General features: G+C 60.1%; 1 protein-coding gene across 19 annotated transcripts in view; it reads right to left on the reverse strand.

The window, feature by feature from the left end:
• The window catches only part of RBFOX3 (RNA binding fox-1 homolog 3), a 137173-nt gene that overhangs the window by 4563 nt on the left and 110506 nt on the right, over positions 1–22104 (reverse strand). For 7 of the 19 annotated variants that reach the window (XM_071764613.1, XM_071764612.1, XM_071764607.1 and 4 more), the window contains 8 exons: positions 14855–15168; positions 3721–3972; positions 2960–3097; positions 2454–2507; positions 1836–1928; positions 855–915; positions 690–743; positions 396–528 (listed from right to left, as the gene is read on the reverse strand). In XM_071764613.1, coding sequence (XP_071620714.1) covers positions 396–528; positions 690–743; positions 855–915; positions 1836–1928; positions 2454–2507; positions 2960–3097; positions 3721–3972; positions 14855–14956 — 887 coding nt within the window. In that variant the 5' untranslated portion in view covers positions 14957–15168. Of the gene's footprint in view, positions 1–395; positions 529–689; positions 744–854; positions 916–1835; positions 1929–2453; positions 2508–2959; positions 3098–3720; positions 3973–14854; positions 21759–22104 lie in introns of those variants that run through there. The other 12 variants (XM_071764620.1, XM_071764624.1, XM_071764623.1 and 9 more) reach the window with 4 other exon arrangements.

Below are 22104 nucleotides of genomic sequence, written 5' to 3' on the forward strand. Positions count from 1 at the left end.
AACTCCAGACAGAGAGGGCAGAGACGTGGGGACGGGTAGAAGACATGGCCAAGGACAGGGGATGCCACAGGGATGGAGGAGTCTGGGGCACAAACTGCTGGGAGCAACTGCATGGCCATGGCGTGCCTGGCACCAGATGTGTGTCAGGAGGGAGAATTTCTACTGAACCAAGGGATATGGCTGGAGTCACTGTCCCTGCCTGGGGACACAGGAGGCCGGTGAGGGGCCACACAGAGTGCCAGCAGCTTGGGTGGTTCCACAGAGCCTGAGGCCAGGCAGGTGCTGGGGAGGTGCAGCACATTCCCACAGTGCAAGAGCCCAGCAATGCCAGTGTGGATGGCAGCACAGCCACACACATCCCCCTGCCCCGAGGTGCCCCCTGCCCCAGAACTCACGCGCCATAGGTGGGGATGGGTGGTGGCGGGGGGGCAGCTCGGAAGGTGTTGTAGACGGCACGTCCTCGTCCCCGTAAGTGTGCCCCTCGGTAGGCCACGGCTGTCCCCGTGGCAGGGTACGGGAACCCTGTTACTGCAGGAGGGAGGGGACAAACATGGGAGGCAGCCACCACCTGCCTCTGTACCCTGCTGGGGACAGGTCCCATGGGACACAGGGGTGGGAGGACAGGAGCTGTGCACACAGGAGTGCAGGAGGGGGAGAGGGGATGGGAGCTGGACCCGACCCAACATTACCTGCGTAGAACTCAGGGCCGTAGACTGCTCCCACCACTGGGTTCAGCTTCCAGCCTGCAGGCAGAGAGGCTGTGAGGCTGTGGCACCCCCATGCAGTGTCCCCCCAGTCCTGACTGGGCTCCAGGGACTCCCCTGCCCAGTGCACCTCCTCGTGCTGGACCTTACCATTTGTGTAGGGGTTGGCTGCCTTCTTGTTGGTCATGACCCGGGCTGTGGCATTGTTCACCTGCCAAGAGAGGGGACGGAGACTCAGCACTGGTGGCAGTGGGGATGGCCATGCCTCTCGGCCACGCTCGGCACCCACCACGCTGCTGCTTCAGATGCAAAGGAGAAATAAGAGGAGTCCCTGCCTGCAGCCACCCTGCTGTGAGAGTCCTGCCCTGGGTCCAGCCATGGACCTGGGTCAGGCTGGTGGTTGATGTTCTGACCACTGTGGTGCCAGCTCAGGCCAAGCCCCAGTGTGCTGCCACCAGGCTCGGCCACCTCTGTCCCCCCCCATACCTGGCACTGCAGGAAAGAGGTGCCCGTGGCAGGAGCCCAGGTCACTCCTGTAAGCTCCTGCCTGGCTTTGTTGGATCACGTTCACCAAAAGGCAGGGCCTGGCCATGGGGCATTGCTGTGCCCTGCCAGGTAGCCCTTCCCAGCACTCAGCACTACAGGGACATCTGTGTCCCATGGCTCGCAGTGATCAGCAAGGTGCTGCCAACGAATGGGCAGAGCCTGATCCCTGAGCCTGGCTCAAAGAAATGCAAGCCTAGGGAGCCCTGAGCAGCATCCTTCCCCCCCTGCTGCAGGAGAGGTGGGACAGCACATGGAGCAGAGCCCAGGGAGGCTGCACAGCAGGCACAGGCACTGTGGGCAGCTAGGGTCTGCCAGACACCTCTGTAACCAGGGAAAACACAGCCAGAGCCTGGGTGGGTGCCCCAGCTCGATCGTGTGAGCTGGACAGTCCTTGCACCAAGTGATGACCTTCCCAGCAGCTGGCACACATGCTCCTGTGCCACATTCATGGACACATGCACCCACCAGGCAACCTCCCCTGGGGCATGCGGGACTAGGGTGGGCCCTAGGGCTGTCCCAAAGCATCCCTGGGCAGGGGGGATGCACACACACGCAGCCATGGCACTAGCACACTTATCTGAGCACCTCAATCTTCCGGCCCTCTACGATGGTGCCATTCAGCTTCTCCCGTGCCCGGTCGGCATCTGTGCTAGTTTCAAAAGTTACAAACCCAAAACCCTGTGAGCAGAGGAGAAAAGGAGAAAGAAAGAGACAGAGAGAGACAGAGAGAGGGTGTGGGGACAGAGAGAGAGAGGGGGTGAATCAGGAGAGCTGGCACAGGAGGTGAGGCTGCTGCAGTGCAGAGATGAAGAGCCCGGGTCGGGGCCCCCGCTGGGTCCAGGGGTCCCGGCTGAGGCCCCAGCACCACCTGCAAGCTGGGAAAAGAGCCTGGGAGAAGGGGCACAGAAAGCAGGGAAGATACAACAGACACATCCACACACAGAGGGACACAAGCTGCCAGCACAGGGAGACAGAGAAAGCCCTCTACTCCCTCCAGGGTTTGGGGAGTAGGGACCTGCACAGCCCCCCCGGCTACCGCAGGGCAGCAGGACAGGGCTGCCCCAAGGCAGGGTACCCTGTGCCTGGGTCCCACAGGCAGGAGAGGAGGGAAGAGCAGGCAGAAGAGTCCCCAACCATCCCAGCTCCACCTGCCCCCCTCCCCAAAGGCTCGCTGTAACAGCGTCAGCCGCTGGCAGCACCCACCTTGGAGCCCCGCTCATTGAAAATGATCTCCACGTCCAGAATCTTCCCGAATTGCTGCAAGCAGAGAGCAGAGGGATGAGGGCCTGCAGAGCCCCTGCATCTGTCCCCAGAGGCTGCCTCAGGGGACAGACTGGAGTGCCATTCAGAGAGCAGCCTGAGCACAAACCCATCCCTCCCAGGGAACCCTCAGCCAGGACCCAAAATCTCCTCAGCCTGCACTGCTCTGAACCCAATGAGGGCTGGAAAGGGGACATGTGGAAGGGAACAAGAGCTCTGCGTCACTGTCCCCTCCATGCACGGGCTTCGGCCCAACAGCCCAGCTGTGAACCAGGGCACAAACCCCTGCTCCTGGCCAGCAGCAGCACGAAGGCACTGTGGAACACTGCTGTCTGGGCTGTGCAGGGCAGACCCTCAGAAGGGGACAGTGCTGGGTCCCTGCAGTACCATGCAGCATTGCCTGAGCAGGGAGCAGTGGAATGCACGTGGCTGGATAGGGTTGGACTCACCCCAAACATTTGCCGCAGGTCAGGGTCCCGGAATCGGAAGGGGATGTTGGAGACGTGTAACCTCTTGGGCTGCTGCTTGTCTGTGTTGTCTGAGGAGTGTAGCTGCTGGCTGTCTGTCTGTGCCGCCTCGTCTGTCTGCTGCAGGAATCACCGCTGGCCGTCAGTCACCAGCTCTGTGTTCCCCGGTGGGGGTCCAGGCTCAGAGACTGTCCCCTCCCCTGCGCTTGGCCCCAAGGACAGCCCATACCCTGCAGTCCTCAAGCTCCAGGCAGCACCTTGCAAGTTTCCCACCAGCAGAACGCAGTGCAGGGAAAGAGCCCCAGTCCCAGAAGGGGCATGGGTGGGGTTCCAGCACTCCCTGCATCACCTGCGAGGGCACACCCTGAGGAGGGTGAGTCCTGGAAAAGGGCAGGGGGTGACTCCCAGCAGAGAGCCCAACAGCATCAGGTGGCCTGGTGCTGGCCTGTGTCCTCCTGGTCACTCAGTGGCACGGTGACCCAGGGCAGTGATGGCAGCACAGGGGTTGCTGGGGGCGGGATGTGACAGACCCCACACAGAATTGCTGCGGCCGGGCTGGGAAATGCTCCGCTCAGCACTTTCCCCAGCGCTGCATTACAAGCCCGTAATTGAAGCTATCTGGTGGGAAGGCAGCCAAGCAGGTAGATTACAAGTGATTAGAAATGACGGGAGGGGCCGCGAGGGAGGGAGGGAGGAAGGGAAAGCGCTGGCAGCCACGGTGGGGGCACCCCGGGGGTCCTTACCGGTACCGTCTGCGTCCCTGCTATGGACTGTGTGCTGGCGTCGGTGCCTGGCTGCTCGGCGTGGTTCTGTGCTGGTGTGTAGAGGGTCATGGCGTGCTCCGGTACTGTGCTTTGCCCCGAGTAGTCCTGCGTGGGGTGGGGGTGTGGCGGCGCGTACTCTGCGGGGATCCCGTTCTGGGGGGGCGGGGGGTACTGGGCCGGGGGATAGGGCTGAGCCATCGCGTCCGGCGGAGCCGTGGCGTCCTGGTTACCCTGCCAAGACAGCGGCACCGTCCCACTCACCCACCGATGTCCCCAGGGTGCCCGGGCTGCGACCTGCCCCACGGAGGGGCCCTGGTCCCTGCAGCCAGATCCAGGGCCCCCAGCCCCACCATGCCTCTGCCTTTGGTGTCCCCCCAAGACCTCAGACCTGCTCTCTCTGGGCTGCAGCTGCATCGCCCACAACTGAAGCCCCATCTTCTCCTACCTCAAGGTGCTGCCTGCACTGGGACTGGGGCAGCTGGGGGACAGAGCCCCCCCTTGCACATCAGCCATACTGCAGGAAAGGAAACTGGGGCAGCCTCTGGACCCCATGTGGGGCGAAGCCAAGCCAGGCTGTCAGCATTTCTCCAGGGGGTCTGCACGGCATCAGCCCCCACCAGCAGCAAACCTGGTCTCCCAGTGGCAGCGAAGAGGAGGGTGGCTGGGGAGGCAGGGAGGAGTAGCCAGGGAGAGGAAGGATGTTGATGGCCCCTTGGCCAATACCAGACAGGGATCAATTAACTGCTAAATATTTATTCCCTTTGCTCTAACGCAGCTGGCCTGGCTGCCCCGGTCAAACAAGGTGAGAGCTGCACCTGCACCAGGGGCAGGGGTGGGGGGGGAGCAGCATGGGGCTGCCAACCCACCCCTCCCCTGCCCGCCCACCACCCCCTGCCCATCCTCACAGCTCTCCCACCTTGCATGCGTGTGTGCTGCACCCACCACGGCACACAGACACCCACCACAGTGCACAGCAGCAGCCCCCACCAGCAGCCCCTTGGATGCTTTACAACCCCCCCGTGGCCGCCTCTTGCCCATGAAATACATCTGTGGCTCAGCCCGTGGAGACAAGCTCCTTAATTGTGTGTGCGGCCGATTTATGATGCAGAGGGATGGGAGGGGGGGCTGCACCGCTGGCCACCATCCCCCAGCTGGCAGGGCTGTCAGGAGGCAGCGGAGCCACGCCTGGGGCACAGTGGGGACCACAGGAGTACCTGGTGTGAATAATCCTGCTATAGATCTGCAAGTCATGGGCAGCCTCACCAGCACCGTCCCTGCTGACTCAGATGCTTGGGGACTCACCAGACACACCCGGCAGTGCAGGCCGGTGCTGCTGATGCTGCGGGACAAGGGGTCCCGTCTGAACTGGGCTGAACCAGGCAGCCGGGTCAGTGCTCCTGCTTGTGTTGCAAGTGCAAACTGGACCTGGTGCCTGGGTTGGGCAGACACCGAAGGTCACTGCGGTCATGTTCCTGGCCCTCTCTGCCTGCATCCCGGATCCCAGCACCTGCACTGGACACCCGTCCTCGCTGTCACCATAGGCAGGATCAGCCACTGTCACACCAGGGATGGGCAGTGCTGCCTGGGAAGGACACTCCAGTGGGTGGGGGATGCAGATGGATGTTAGGGCAGGGACTATCCACCTGCCCAGGTCTTGAGACCCGCTGGCTCCTTGCCAGCCCGTCCCGACAGCCATGTTCATATCAGTTATTAATTAGGGCTGTTGGAGTGCTTGTCAGCCCACGTATTATTTCATTCAGGGATCATTAGGTTCCCTGGTTTTGCTGCTGGCTGTCGCTGGGGCTGCTGGTGCTGCAGAGGTGCAGATCTATGGTGCCCAGAACCTCCCTCCCACCAGTACTGTCTGTTCACCCTGGGCAGGGATGGGGGCTGCCAGGGGTGAGGGCTCTGGGCTGGGGATAGAGGCAGGTTTGTCTGCAAGATGCTTGTTGGCATCATAGGGAAATGGCTGCTGCTGGGCTCTGCCCCCCATGCTGCTGGCATCTGCCCTGGCTGCCGGCTGCACAGGAGGAGCCCCATCCGTAGGCACCCTGGGCAGCCTGGACCCTCTGCTCCTCCTAGGAGGGTTTCTGTGTCCCTGGCTCCATAGCAATCCCTTTCCTTTGTCCCTCCCTGTGCCAAGTGCCTGGGAGGTCCTAGGGACCCACCCCAGTACGCCGGGGGAGGCAGCTCCCAGGTTGGAGTGCTGTGGGAGTCATGGCAGGGTGCTGGTCTTTGGGTGCTGGGGATAGGGGTCTCCAAGAGACATCCCTTGGACACACACTCCACAGGCCTCCCAGTACACAGGGTATGATCCTGCACAGCTCATTGTAGGGCCACTTTCTCACTCACATTAAAAGAAATTCTGATAATTAATGGCCCATGGCCCTCATTTAGTAAACGAGAAAGATTAGAGCAGTGTCTGAGACTGAGAGCAGAGCAAAGCTGGCAGTACTGAACACAGCACAGGGGGCATGAGAAGCACCCTACTACCCTTGCTGCTTGAGTGGGAAACCAGCAGGGCTGCAGCACGGCCCTGTGCCAAATCACTATGGCCTCAGGGACAGCAGCTGAGGGGCTGGGATGGGGAAAAGCAGCACTGGGGTGCGCAGCACAGGCTGCTGTGTCCCGCAGGCTGGCGGGTGTCCCGCTGCCTCCTGGCTCCTTGGCAGAGCACTGCACCGAGGGGCACGGGAAGCCCCCAGGGCCAGGAGAGTCCTCCGAGACTGGCTCAGTCTCCTTGGCTGCAGGATGTCACTCCTTGAGCCCAGCCCTGCAGGGCAGAACTGGTGGGACGCCAAGGTCCCCTGCACAGTGTCGCCTGCATGGTGTCCCCTACCGCACCCGTGGCTCAGCCCAGTGCCACCAGCCCTGTGCAGCGGCTGCCACAGCAGGCAGGGGGTGGATATCATCTTTAGCTGATTAAATGTCCCTCATTAACGAGTTTCTTTAATTAATGAAGCTTTTTTTGTTTGCTCCACTTGCTTTCTCCCCACCGCACTCTGCCTCCTCAGCACAATCCAGGCCATTTCCTTTCAAGTCATTTAGCGCGTGGGGCCGGTTCCTGCCGACGCCGCACTTTGGTGATTGCGCCTGTCAGCTCGGGGCTGACGACGCCATTTTTAACATTTGCTCCTTTTTTAAGAAAATAATGCACCGGGAGCCCCTGACCTCAGAGGATGTGTCTGAGCAATTAGCCAAGAGCAGAGCACCTGCACTCCTGAGAGGGCACCTAGTGGCCGTGGGCACCCTGCAATGTGCCAGCACTCCTTACCCATGATCAGGGTGTGAAAGTGTAGAGTGCCCTGATTTATTGACTGCTCATGAGCAACTCGCCTGCTGTCACCCTCCTCTGGCCATGAATGGACAGCGTGGTGGGCCCATGGTGGCCCTGCAAAGCCAGCAGTGAGCCATGTCCACACTCAACCAGAGCCAGCACACATGGTGGTGATATACACCCAGCCTGCCTGGAGGCTGCTCCCCTCCCCTCTGGCCACCAACCCTCTGTGCCCAGAGTTGCCTCCAAAAGCCATCTCATAACAGGGGATGTGAGAAGGGAGCCCCAAGGACAGTGAGCCCAGAGGAGCCAGCAGTCCAGGAAGCAAAAGCAATGTGGATCCACTGGCAGCCCTGGCTAGCTGGCCCAGTTCTGGTCCCCAGTGCCTGCATCTGTCCCACTGCCTCCACCGGGAGCCAGCAGCCTGCCAAGGGGTACAGCTTGGGGTGGGGGTATCTACACCAGCACAGCACCCACAGCAGCTACCAAGACGCTCAGCAAATGACCCAGTGGCAGCTGGAGGGTCCTCACACGACCCCATGTGTCCCCCAGGCACCCAGGGCCACGCGGCTATGCTGTCACCGTGGGCTACCACGAGGCTGTGCCCAGTGCAGCTCATCTGCGTGACAGCCACGACATCCCCGCTTCGATCTGACCACTCGCTCATGCTAATGACTGTCAACATGCAACAGAGGCCACGGAGGGGAAGAAAATTACTCCCTGAAAAGGAATTGACTGATCCCCGTCATTTCTCAAGGAATCAGTGACCTGTGAATATTTCATTACCCAAACGCGGCGCCGTCCATACCAAGCAGTGCGCCCGGCCCCGGGCAGGCACCAGCCGCAGAGCCCTCGGCTGCGGTGTCAGAGAGGTGTCCCAGCGGGGCTGGGGATGTCCCTGTCCCCGGAAGGGACAAGCCCTGCTGGCCGCGGGGGCTGGAGGGAGATGGTGGTGGGTCCCTGCTTCCCTCTCCACACCGGGAACCATCACGGATATTCCCCCTGGGAGGAAGCATGGAAGGAGTTGCGGCGGCTGGAGGTGGCAGCCACTGTGCTCCGTGTCCTCCTGAAGGAGGGGGACAGCCGGATAATGGGTGCTTCTGCGGGATACATGGCACAGAGCTGGACAGGCCAGGCAGGAGCGACAGCGAGAGAGGAGGAGGAGCAGGGGGCAGGCAGGGCCACCTGCTGCCATGGAAAAAACACTATTTTTCCGGGCTGCCACACGCTGTCCTGGGGCCTCCTGTCCCCCCTGCCCTGCACCAGGACCCTGCAAGAGGGGAGCAGCCTCCTGAGTAAGGGGCCGACTGCCCCTCAGCCCGCACAGGCACAGCCCGGCTCCCACGGACAGGGCACGGACAGGGCTGGAGGAAGGAGGCGGTAGCCATGCGATATCCCGCAGGAGGGGACGCGGTCTGGAGGGCAGCAGGGTCCGGTCCCTGCCCCTGGCTCCGCCAGCCGGAAACTTCGGAGCTGAGGCTGCATGAAATATTCATGAAGTAAATGGTGCAATTTCATCTGCATTCAGCCAACTTCATGTATATTTCAGAGTATTATGAAATGATAATGTTGTGTAACCGAGGCGAGACAGGGGTGCTGGGGGTGCTCCCAGCCACCCCACAGCCCCCCCACATCCCATCCCTGGCGCTGACATCTCGCAGGTGCCGGTGCTGTTGCACTGGGGAGGGACCGGGCTGCGTCAGCGCCGGAGATGTGACAGGATCAGGCCCACAGCGAGGGGAGGATCTCCGCTCCGGGACGAGCGGTGCTCTCCTCCCTCCCGAGCAGGGCCCGGCGGTGCCGGGGCTCACCCGCAGCTGCTCCCAGACCCAGTCGGATGCTGCTGCAGGGCAGTAGCCAGGCCACCCCCTGTCATAGCCCTTACAGACACACCGGAGCAAGACAGACCTGGCATACATGGTGTTAGCCGGGATTCCCAGCACTGCTTGGTCCCCAGTGACCCCCAAAGGGTCAGGGACAGGTGAGCACGTGAGACACAACCCTAGGGTCGGGGATAGCTGGGGAGGAACCAAGTCTTCAGCAGTATCCCCTGAACCACCTGCTCCTCCTGAGTCCCTGGCACCTGCCTAGAGGCTGTGCCTGCCTGGGGACCAGTGTTACCCCACCAGCTGTCCCCATTGGCTCCCTGGCAGCCATGGCACTTGTGTGGCACTGCCAGAGCTACCAGCAGCTGGATTGAGGCAGCTTGAGGGACAGGGATCAACAGCCATGTCCACCAGCCTCACGCCTCGCCTACCAGCACCAGCCCAGACCCCGGTCCCCGGGAGCCCACCCACGTCCCCCTGTCCCATGTCACTGGAGTGCTGGCACAGCCACACGTGGTGCTGGTTGGCTCCTGCGCATGCTCACGCTGGCTGGCGTGGGCGCTCAGGGACCCACGGACACGCGTGTGCACCCCAATGAGCTCCTGCACGCAGCCCTCTCTAATAGGCAGTCAGGAGCATAATTTTTCCTCTAATTACATATTCAGCACTTCTGAGAAAATGAGATTTTGGTAATTCAATTGGACTGAGAAGCAGGGCTATAATAAAATGAAATTTGTAACAATCGCGTAGTTAAATTAGTTAAATGGAGAGGAAGGAGCTGTGGAAAATTGACCCCTAGATCTCCTAAAGACTAATCAGACATTTGAACCAAGTTGTGCTAACAAACCCCTGGGGTGTTGCGGCAGCAGAGCGAGGGGGAAACCAGAGACACCGGGAGGGAAAATCTGGAAAAGAGCTGGGACCACACGATGCTTCAGAGGGAACCTCCCCAGCTCTGGTCCCAGGGTGGGACAGAGTGGGATTGGTGGGGATGGTGCTCTGTGATGGTACAGTGATGGTGCCATGCCCTCTGTGACAGCAGCCAGAACCCATGACCAGGATGGCATTGGGCCTTTGGTTGCTGGGTCCTGGAGAAGGCCCATGCCCTGCAGGCCACTGCTCCCACCAGCTAACTGACACACACCAAATCCTGGCTAGGCACTGGGACACACACAGAGGATGGTGGGTGCTCCCTCTGCCAGTATGAGAACACCAGGACAGGGATGCCACACCACAGCACAATGCATCAGGCAGGCACACTGGTCAGGAGAGGGCATCCTGCAAGCTGGTAGGGCTCTGCAGCAGGTACACAGTAATTAGCCCCAATATTTATCTTGTTATTCATCTTTTTTATTTTTTTCTTGTAAAAGAAAAGAAGAAAAAAGATGAATTTCTCATTTGCAAGTTAATTAGTCTAATTAGCTCTAATTAAGAGCTCCCCACACAATGCAGTTCACAAATAAGCTGCCACTGTCGCCTGCTCCTGCTCTTCTCTCCCCATTTTTGATTTTATACAAGAGCTATTTGAAGGCTATGGCTGGTGCTGTGGCAGGGAGACACTGAACGGGTGCAGCCGGGGGGACAGAGGAGGCCCCCAGGTTGGGGGCTGCTCCTCTGGCCCCTCAGTAGGGGCTGAGCTGGCCCCACACCAGTCCCCACGCATCTGCCAGAGCAGGGATGCAGCCAGACCTGCCGTGTCCCCCTGCCATGGGGCCACCAGTGGTTGCCATCATCCTGCAGCCCGTCAGCCAGCATGGCCCTGCTGGCTGGGGCAGGGGCTGTGCCTGGCAGCCACAGCCACAGCAGGGATGTTGAATCCACAGCTTTCCACAGCCTGGAGCCCCCTCTGCTCTGTCCCAGCTCCTTCCTCAGACATCTGGTTCCCTCCCATGCCAAGGCACCTTTCATGGTGTTCCCCAGTGCTGGCACTTTCCCAGCCCTGCACCTGCTTGCTGACACCACCTGCACCAAAGGGGCTGATGCTTTTTCTGGAGGGGCTGTGATGCCCCATGACACCACCGCTGCTTGACAGCTCTGCTGCTGAACCCCAGTGTTTGACAGACACCAGCTCTGAGGATGGGGCAGCACAGCTCACACCCAGGCACTCGAGTCCCACCCAGAGCCGGGGCAGGAGCTAGCAGCAGCTCTGGCCCCGTGGGGAGCCAAGTCACCACCATGACTCTGCAGATGCCCAGAGAAGTGAGGAGCCCAGGGTGTTTGGCTCCAGCATCCTCTGTAGCCTGGCTACAAATCCTGGAGCTGGAAAATCCAGTTTCAAATGCACTTTCCCATTTCATGCTGGGCCCTGGGCATGGCTGGCTGTGGGCAGGGGGCAGCCAGAGCCGGGGAAGATGCTGTGGGCAGCCTGTGCCCACTTTCCTAATTAGCTTTCCTTCTTTGTTAAACTGTACCCCTCCACCGGCTGCCTGTAATGCTTTAAAGAATGATAGATACTAAATCTAATTTAATCTACTCATTCACCCATCACTATAGTACTAAAATAGGAATATACCTATAAAAAGAACTTCACCAGGCAGTGTAGGCCTAAATTACAGCTATTGTGGGAAAACCAGCTTTGCAAAGATAAAATTAATGTCAGTGTTTTCAATATATTAAGGAAAAAAAAAAAAAAGGAAAATGTGGGGGTTTTTTGTGCCCTGAAGCCTGTCCTCCATGGTGCAAGCGCGGTGGCTGCTGCAGTGTGGGCACTCGGCTGGAGCTGGAGCCGTGGTGCCGGGTCTCGCATCCACACAACGTGTGAGCTGGGGGAGAAGCCGGGTCTGAAATGAACCCGCTGCTGCAACACACTACAACATGGTTTGGAATAGACTTACTCCCTAAAAATATAATATGCTAAACTTGGCAGCACTCCTTTTGGAAAGGAATTTTCCAAGCAGCCTTTTGCAGAGGTTGTTTCCTGGTGGTCCGGTGACTGCCTGGAAAAGCTTCCTCTACCACGTGTGGCACTGGGCACCAGGATGCCCCACTGAGTGATGCTGAGGGGGCAGCTCTACAGCAGTCCCAGTGCACCTACACATCCCCTATGCCATGTCCATCCCCACAGGCACAGTGCTGCCTGTGCTGGGGTCTGCACCTGCTCCAGCACAGAGCCTGGGTCCATCCCAGCTCAGCACTGTGCCTTGTCCTGGAGACATTGGCTGCTCCTTTGTAATTACAGCAGAGACACCTCTTAAGCAGTGTTAGATTCCTCTGTTAACAAACCACAGCCACCAGAGTCCCCTCTGTGCCCAGGTCCTTGCTGAGCATGAGCTGAACCTTACCAGTAAGGCCCACTGAAGGACGCAGTGCCTGCCTCACCAGCTGCTCTGCCCACCCACCCTCCTGGTGCTCAACCTACAGCCCCTGCTGCTACCCTAGCACACAGCAGGGCTGGGGGGTGATGGATGCACCATGTGGAGCACCATGAACCATGGCTCCTGCAGCCAAGATCTGGCTGAGCCCCTTGCAATGCCAGAGACCCTGGGCAGCTAGATCCTCCCTGGCACTAAGTTAATGGAAGTTTTGCAGACAACTTCATTTCTGTGGCCATTTCTTCCCATTCTGGTCCTGTGGAAAATTGTGGCTGGGGAGCCATGAGGCACCAGCAAATGTCTGGGGAGCAAATACAGCAAATGCCAACCAGGTCCCTGCAGGGAGAGCATTTGCCTGGGGGAGGGTAAGGCCAGGTACTGTGCACAGAGTCAATGGTTCCCCAGATCTTGGCCCCCAGCTGCAGCGGGACGTGTGTCCTGGTGCTGGAGGAGCCTTGCAGCTGTAGGGCCCATCATGTGCCCACCCCAGGTCTATGCACAGACCTGCCTCCCTGTGCATACACACCCTGTGGGCAGGGAGCCATAACCTGGGGGGTCTGAACTGAGGCCCCCACGGTGAGAGAAGCTGGCTAGCCCAAGGTAAGCTCCAGGATGAGTGGAGGCAACATCCCTTCCTGAGTTCTCCAGCACCAGCATGCTGAGGGTGTGCATGTCCAACATCCAGCAGAAATTCAGGGCTTGAGCACCACACAGCAGGCAGGCCCATCTCTCCTCTCGGCAAGATGAGGGGCCTGGTGCAGCATGTGCCCTGGGACCCTTCCTCACGTGACAGCTGCCAGTGACACCCCTCAGCTGGATGCCTTGTCACAACAGGCGCTGGGAACACCCTGTCCCCAAGCGCTGGGTGCAGAACCTCAGCAAGGGACAAGACTTGGGAAGAGGATGGAGATGTTGGCCTCCATTGCGCTCATTAGCTGGGTGAAAATCCAACTCCAAATCCCTTAATAAAACCTTTCTTCCTGGCTGGTGAGCCCAGACGTGCTGCCAAGGAGCAGGAGGCTTCTGGGAGAGCAGGGAGGGAGAGACACTAAACACGATGGCCAAATTAAAACAAACAGGGTGAGGGGGAACCAAGAACTGCTGGGTGCAGGGAGATGCAGGGGAAAAGCTTCTCCTGCCCAGGGCCCACAAACTCTGCTGGTGCACAGCCCGGCCGGGTGCCGGCAGCAGGCAGCCCACTCCTGCCCACGGCGCTGCCTCCAGCCACAGCCCTGGGAACCAGCACCATGGCTGGGCTTTGACGGAGAGCTTTGCAGCGCAAGCGGTACTGCTGAACCCTTCGTGGGGACAAGGGAACCCCAAAAGACGAGGGGATTCTGGCTGGAGAAGGCATCTCCCAGGATGGCCCCCACACACAGCAGAAGCTCCGGGCCCTGTGTTAGTCCAGAGCATCCCTGCGGTTGCTCCAGAGGGACAGCAAATCTCCCGGGGACTGGTTAAGGGGCTTGGGGATGGTTTCTGCTCTGTGTCAGACATGCCAAGGGAAGTTGAGACCAAAATCCAGCCCATCCCGGCTCCCCCCAGCCTCTGCCTGCAGGAGGGTGCAATAAATCATGCACCCGTTGGGGCCAGCCTCTGCAGCAGCCCCCGCCTGAGCCCCGGCCCCATGCACACGCCGTGGCTGCACTTGTATAACCAGCGGCAGCCTCGGCAGTGCCAGCTCCCAACCCAACATGCCGGTCGGAGCAACCCTGGGCCTGGCTGTCCCCTCCGCCACCACGGCCACAACCCTGCTGGGACATGGGCTACAGACATCCCGAAGGACTGAGTGGCTCACAGCCCTTCCCCGCCGGGCCATGGGGGTTTCCGCCCGTCCTCGGCTGCCGGGAGAGCCGTGCAGGCCACACCGAGCACAGTGAGGATGCTATGAATTTTTAAACTCCTGAAAGCACAAATGGAGCAGTTCGCCTGGCTGGAAGATGGGATTTCCGACGCAGCAAGGAGGCTTTTGAAGAAAATGCTGCCTGTCTCTCCCGAGCTGTGCTTCCCCCAGAACGACGAGCCTGGAAATCCGGCGCTGGGTCCAGTGCAGGACCCGAGGGCACCCGCGGGGCAGCACGCCCTGGACAGAAGTTAAGGACCAAAGTGATGGCCCAGAGACCCTCTGGCCAGGCTGCCTGGTCCTGGGGCTCCCCCAGACCTGCCACTTCCTCCCCACTGCCAGTCCCTCTGCAGCACCTGCCTACAGACAGCGAGACAAACCCGGCGCACTCGACCCCGCGGCCCGGCTGCAGACACGCATGATGTGACAGCACATGCGCACACATACACGCACACGTGTGTGCATGCATCAGCTCATCACCTTTCCCTCTCCCCGCAGGCTGCTGGGGCCAGGCAGGAGCCTCATTCCTTTATCCCAGCATCCATGACCGCCTCTGCCGGGCGGCAGCAGCGCCGAGGCAGGGAAGGAGCTGGAGCCCTTGCCTGCCGCACTGCCCGCGCCTCAGCCCCGCCGCGATCCCGGACGCCTCGCAGGGAAACCGGAGACACCCCAAAAACATCGCGGCCGAGGACACAGCTCGCTGGTGCCAGAGAAACCCGGCATCCGGGGAGGAAGTGGTTAAGCTCCGACCCTCCACCGGGAGCGAACCGGCCAGAAACACGTGTGAACCGGGAAGCAAAAAAAAAAAAAAAAAAAAAAAAAAAAAAAAAAAAATCCCCCGGAGAGGATGACTTACCTGTTGGAGGTAGAGGAAGGCTGGAGGACAGGGGAGAGAGTGAGGAAGCATGCCTGAGTTGGAGACAAGGAGGCAGCCCGAGTTAGCCATGGAGCACAGCATGTGTCGACAGGTAGCCGTGAAGCTGCTCGCGGGTCCGTCCTCTTCCGCACACCGCTATCCTTCTCTTCCCGGCCGGCCCCTCGGGCTCTCCCCTCCTCGCCGTCCCTCCCGACCCCTCGGCGCTATTAGGAGGGGTTCATCGGCGGGGGCCCAGCGCGCTGGAGCAGCGCTCGCCCCGTCACTTCGGTGCCATTAGGCACTAAGCGCCCGGTCTGCAAAGGGTGTGTGTGAGCCAGAGCGGGAGCGAGAGAAAGGAAGGGGAGGAGGAAGGGAGAGAGGGCGAGGGAGCGAAATAAAAGGGGTGGGAGTTGGAGGAGGAGGGGGAGTCCCCTGTGCATTCAGACATCAAACAGAGCTCTGTATAAAATGAAGAGAATCCGTAATGACATGAGAACAGCTGATCCCGCACTTAACCCCTCCGCCACCGCCGCTCGCAGATGGCTTCCCCCGCCCCGGCAGCCCCGCCGCAGCCCCCGCCAGGATGGAGGGGGCTGAGCGGGCAGGATGGAGGGGGCCCAGCAGGGCAGAACCATCACGCCTTCCCGGCACTGGCTCTCAAGGGAAGAAGGGTCTTACCGGGAGTTTCGGTGATACACCACGGGCACCCCGGGGCCGAGCAGCCCCCGCGATGGCAGCGCCTCGGCGGGCGGCACCGGGGGTCCCCTGGCACGCAGAGCCGGACACGTGTACACGCTCCACGCTCTCCTCGGGGACACGCAGGCAGGGACGGGCAGGGAGCCATGCAGCAGCCCCAGCTCCGCCTCCCCGGAGAGGCACATACCTGCTCACGCCTGCAGCCCCGCAGCACACATGGCCCCGGCAGCCCCGCACCCACACTACGGGAAGAGGGGACGGGAGCCCCCCGCCTTCCTGGCCAGAGAAGCCACGGCCGCAGTCTGGCTGCTGCCTGCACTACCCCAGCCTCAAAGCGTGAAGGCGTGCAAGCTCCTGGGACCCTATAAGCCCCCTACCTGCCTGCTTGCCCCCTTGGTAGAGAGGGGTGAGGAGAACCTGGCACCCCAAGGTGACATGGAGGGACCCTACTTGCAGGTACCGACTTCCTTAAGCTCCCCAGAATTATGGGGACCCCCTATCCCGGGCACCTCCCGGCAGGAGCAGGCCAGACCTGGCAGAGCTCCAGAGGCTTTTTGGTATTTTGGAGTGACACATCAACCCCGCTCACACCCCTGCCATAGCTGCCATGGCAATAGGCTGTGTGACAGTGCCTGCCAGGGACTGCCGGTGTGGGCACATGTGTGCTCACTTGGGTTCCTGGTCCCACCTCATGGCAGCCCCAGCACCCTTGGGTGCCACAGAGCTTGGTGCTGGCATGGGGGTCCCTGCCGTGGCCAGCAATGGAGCAGCTGGGCTGGCGTTGTGCTTGGGTACATGGGAAACAAAACCTGGGCTCAGTTCAGTTTCCATCTTGGCCAAATATGATGCACAAAGGCAGGGCTGTGCCAGCAGCTGCTGATGCTCCGTCTCTGCCGGAGCCTCCAGCACACGAACAGCCCTACTCTGAGGCTGGGATTTTCCACAGTATCCCCAGACATAGCGACATGCTGCAGTGTCCTGGTACACTCGCAGCGGTTCCTGTTGCTGCTGCAGATACTTAACAGCAGCGGCGTGTGGCAGGGACGGCCCGGAGCCACCAGGCAAACCTGGTGGGAATAAACAGCTCTGGGAAAAGCCATCCTGGACAAGTTAGGAACTAAGGGGGTGCCAGCCCCCAACAGGGTCCTCCTGCTCTGGAGACCACGCTCCAAAGGGACCACAAGGTGTGAAATTGGGAAGGGGACAGTGGGGGGACAGGGTCCTCACTGCCATTGCCCCACAGTACCCAGATCAGAAAGAGTCCGTCAGCAACATCTGCTACAAGAGCATCCTCTGTGTCCCACTGCAACTGCTCACTCTCCATCTCCTGAGGGTTCAGCAGGGATGATGCAGTGTCCTATTCTGAGCACTGAGGGACTGCACCCTGCAATCCTCGCTCACCTCCAGCCTCCTCTGTCCAGGGATTCCCTTGGCCCCAATGCCATAAGCTCCATGTCTTTGGGGCAGGATATGGGGTAGCTTTGCAAGAGCTGGGGGACAAGCATGTCCCCCCACAGCCCCTTGGGCAGCTCTAGGAGAGGAGAGGTCCCCACCAGGCACCCACATGCACCTGAGCACTGCACTGCATCCCGACCCAGGGTGGGGGACACCCTGGGCATCTCCATGGTCCCTGAGCAGTCTGGCTCCACCACACCCCCTGCACTGCTCTCAGGTGAGCAGGGAAGGGCATGGCCCAATGCTCTGGGCTTGCTGTGCCCAACCAAGCAAACCACGTGAGGCAGGAGCTGGTTCCAGGATGAGGTAATGTGCCCGTCCTCCCCCAGCTGGAGCCTGGCTCCGGGCAGGGTGACTCAAAGGCGCTGCTGGCTGGTGGCAGCACCGCGAGCCCTGGCACTGCCCTGAGCCAGCAGCCCACGTCACGGGAAGGTCCAGGCTGGCTTCAGCCACAGGGACGGAGAGATGCTGCTCTCCTGCAGGACAGGAGTGACATGCACACAGAGTGACATGCTGGGCAGAGACCCCAGCCCCACCAGAGCAGACCCTCTGCACCACCATCAGCAGTAGGACCTGGATAAATACCTCGACACTGGGGAACTGGGCATGACTCTGGGCACTGAGGAGCATTTGAGTCTCCTCCTTTCCTCCAGCCATCACCACCAGCTGCCTGGCTGCAGCGGTGTCCCCACAGCAGCAGGGAGCCCCCATGGGACGCCAGCACAGCTGGGCCGTGCCAACCCACTAGCGAGCTCCAGGGTGGGGAACATGTCCCTGGCCACCCACAGCTGATCTCCCTCACCTTGCTGCTCCCAGCTGTGACACCATGTTGCAGCCCTGGCTGATGGCACCAATGGTGGCACCAGGGCAGCCCCATGGCACCCAGGCCAAAGAAGCCCTGGCCAGGGCTGCCCAGCCCTGTGGGGCCATAGCTACAGAGGAACCCCTCCGAAACTGAAGTCTCCTGGAATGAAAGTTTATTTATCTGTTTAATTAAGATGTGTTCACCAGGCGCACAGACCCCGTTCCATCTGTCTCACTTACAGCCGCGTCCCAGTAAAATTAAACCTAATAAATATCAGACGAGGGAAAGCAAAGGGCACATGTAAGATATATGATCAAAGGCAGAAGTTGCACAGGGCTGCAGTTCTGAGCACATCTTTCTCTCTGCCCTTCGGGGCTGGGTTGGCGATGCGCTGCCATGCACAGGATGGGGCTGGCTTTCCTTCAAATCAGCACTATTTTCATTTTTTATATATTTTAAATGAAATAAATAAAATTGGGGGCTCCTTGGTTTTGCTTTCTGGAAAAGGGAAAACAACATGGCACCAGGACAGGAGCAGCCTTGGCTGCTGGTCCAGACCCCAGTGAAGCACTAGAGCCTGGGCTGGGATTACCAATGGCTGTGAACGCCCTGAACAGCTGAGGGAGCCTTCGGGATGTTCCCAGGCAGCTGGGATGTACCTGCCATGCATGACCAGGAGCTGGCCCAGCAGCAGAGCCCTGCCAGGAGGTGCCCAAGGCAGCCGGTGCAGCACTGGAAACTCCAGCTCCCAGGGAGATGCCAGGGCTGCTGCCACATGCTCAGCTGCCCTCCCAGGCACGCTCACCTCCACCATTTGGGAACTGTATCTGAGAGAAATCAGTGCTCTGAGGTGTGCCCAGAGCTTGGCCAGACTCTGGCCCAGAGCTACTGGATGCCTCGTCCAGCTCCCACCCCTTGTGGGATGCAGTGGGAATCCCAGAGCCTGGGGTCCTCTCTGGGACCCCAACCCACATCCTCTCCCAGAAGAGAGCAATGACACAACAGCCCACAGATCCACCAGGGATGCTCCAACAGGGCATGAAATAAAACCACAGGTGGGCTGCAAATGCCTGGTGTTTAGCTGTGGCATCCCCCAGCATGGGCCAGACCAAGGAGCAGCCATGGGGACTGGAGAAGCTGGGTGCTCCTACCTTCCTTGGGATCAGACTTGCAGCCCCACAGCACCCAGGCATCCACCAAGTCCTCTCCTCCCATCTAGTCCAGAATGCCTCTGAGCCACAGCATTCATTAATTAAATGCTCATTAGTAGTTAGTCATAGACATAAAGCAATTAGATGAAGGCACTGCCAGAGCTGAGTTGCGTGAAGTGAGGGGTAGGTCCCAGCTGCCCCACTGGCTTGGTGGCAGTGACCCAGAGCAGACCAGCACAGCAAGAAGGGACCAACAGAGGTGATAGACAAGACCACCACATGCTAGTGACTCTCCAGAGAGGTCCCTCATCCGTGGGGCCTACTGGCACAGAGCACCCAGCACCAGCACAAACTGAAGTTAGGGAGGATGCCCCAGCTCCCTGAGCCTGCTATGCACCCAGTTAAACTTCCTCCTCTTCCAATGGCTCTTGAGGGATCACTGGAGCCTCCCCCAGCTCTGAACTCCCAAAGATGCCAGAGATTATACACAAACCCCCTGCACTCTCCCAGGACCCTCACTGCTGCTGCTGCAGCCCCAGATCCTGCCTCTGCCCCTGCTGCCATCTCCCTGCCTGCCATAGCACCCATAAGGTCACAGGTCCCAAAGCAGGGGCAGCAATGTCACCAACAACCACAGAATGACCTCACCTGGTGAGGTGACCAACATGCAGCAAGTATCTGGGACAGCAGCTGTGGCAGGCAGGAGGGGAGCAGAATTGCAGTGAAAGCACATGAAAGTTTAATGGGATCTCAGGAAAAGCAGCACCTCATGGAAACTTCCCTTGCCCACTGTGGGGGGTTGGGACTGGCACCTGGAGATGCTCTGACATCCAGCTGGAGCTGCTGATGTGTGGAGCAGGAGAGTGGCTGGGGAAGTCCTTCTGCCCCTCGTGCCATCCCTCCCCTGCTCATCAGCAAGCACGGGGAGAGCTGGGACCCTCGGTGCTCTCCACAAAACAGAGCTTGAGTTGAGGCCATCCCGTGAGATGTTTGCCCATCATCCAGCACCAGCAAATGGTGCATGGTCATGGCCAAGCTCTGGGCTCACTGCAGTACACTCAGCAGCTCCCACAGGGACACGGGTGGGCAGGGCAAGGCAGGCAGGAGTTTGTCACCACCACAGCAAGAGAGCCTGGATTCTGCCCTTCAGTCAGCACAGCCCATCCTGCAGCCCTCTCACTTGACAAAATATTTACATGAAATGGCAATTAGGCTCCCTAGATTTAATGAGAATTAACGTGCAGGCAGCGGAACCGTGGCAGAACAGATGCTGCCGAGCACCTCGAGCTGGTGGGCTGGGTGGGCAGGGCCATGGCAGGTAAAATGGCTGCACCAGAGCTACTGCCAGCACAGGGTCCAGAATAGGATGGAGGGTGACAGGGAAGGGATGGAGGGTGACAGGGAAGGGATGGAGGGTGAGGAGAGAAATTAGATACTGCAGACCTGGGGAGGTGAAATGCCATTTTTCCCCAGCCCCTTCATTCTCTGAGAGGTCAGACTTGCTGTCTGATGAAGGGTCCCTAAGAACATCCCCACTCCTGAGCTGGCACAGCTGCACGCTGGGCTGGCAGGACGCAGTGGAGCAGCAGCTCCCAGTGTGAGGGGTGGGATAACAAGGTTGAGGCCCCCTGTGGGGAGGGTGGGTAGCACATCCCCAAGCAGGGGAAAGTGTGAGGGGTGCACAGCACTGCCCAGGGCTGGGACACCACCGGGAGAGGCAACACGGGTCAGTTGGGCAGAGGGGGAGTGCAGGAGGTACTCTGGAAGCCCCTGTTCAATTGTCATTATAAAGCTTTTTAAATGCACAGATAGGATATTAGCGTTTAAACAGTCTCTAGGACTCCAGGGCAAACTTTAAAAATCATAATATTTATAGAACCCTCCTTCCACTCGCCCCACATGCTCTCTATTTCGCCTGCAATTACTGCTAATTTGAAGACATTTAGCTTTGGCATCTCAGCCTGTTGCGGTGCTGATGACGGAGCTGTCTGCCACCGCATCGCTCCCCAGCACGGCCACACTCCCACCACGCAGGGAAACCAAAGCCCTCTGCTCCCTCTTGCCATGGCGACGCAGTGACACCCGCGATGCCAAGAAACGGTACTCAGTGGCTGCACAAGGAGCAAAGCCCTCACCCGACCTCTGTCCCGGCAGCACTGGGGATGCTGTGCTGGCCGGCCACATGAAACGAGAGGGACAGGAAGGGGAGACCCCCAAGTGTAGATGCCCGGGGCAAAAAACGTGTGGCAGGGAGTTTGGAGGTCCCCCGGGGACCGGCACCCCGGCACAGCCGCCTTGCACCGGCGGGAGCTCCGCGAAGCCACACGGCGCCGATGGAGCCGCAGGCGGAAACTGCAGAGCTATTTGCTTTCAGAGCCGTGGCAGCTCGTTAAGTCCCTGGGCAGAATTAAGGCCCTGGCAGGAGAAGGCCCTGCGAGCCCCGGCGGGGAGCGGCGGCTGCAGCGAGATCCCTCATGACAAAGCACCTTTCGCCTGAAAGCTGCTTCCCGAGAAACAATGAATTGGCATCACCCACCCCTGCCCCGGGGGCTCCACTCCCCACAGCCCCCTTTCACCCCACTCTGCCCGCCCTGCTCCTTTCTCTGAAATCCACGGCCTCAATCGCAGTTTCCCGGAGCACAGGGTTCCCGCAGCCCATAGCCAGCTCCGGGTAGGAGGAGGGGGTGAAGGTGCTGGTGACACCGGTTAAGGCACAGTTTGTGGACTGGGATGGTGCGGGGAGCTCCCCAGGATGGTGCACAGCCTGATGCTTAGCCCAGCTCCTGCACCTCTGGGGAGGACGTGCTGCCTCCGGAAGGCTGCTGCCCTCCATCCCCTTCCCCTCTGTTCACTGTCCTCTGCCTCCACCATCCCCCTGTCCAGTCCCCTGCAAAGAACCTGGACAGTCCCATCACCTCCCCCTCCTCCCCATCGCCACTCAAAGCCCGTGGGATGGCTGAGGGGGGGTTTCACTGGTCTGCTGGCAGCAGCCCCCTTGGATGGCTCCATGGCTCCACTCCATGGGGAGCCTGATCCCCCTCGGAGCTTGGTCCCTGGATGACACCGCAGACCACTGTGCCTCCCAGTACAGTCCCCAGGGAAGTTCCAGAGCCCCCAAACTCACCAAGCCCAGAGGGGCTGGG

The sequence above is a fragment of the Heliangelus exortis genome, chromosome 20 (assembly GCF_036169615.1).
Source record: "Heliangelus exortis chromosome 20, bHelExo1.hap1, whole genome shotgun sequence".
Classification (NCBI taxonomy): Eukaryota; Metazoa; Chordata; class Aves; order Apodiformes; family Trochilidae; genus Heliangelus; species Heliangelus exortis.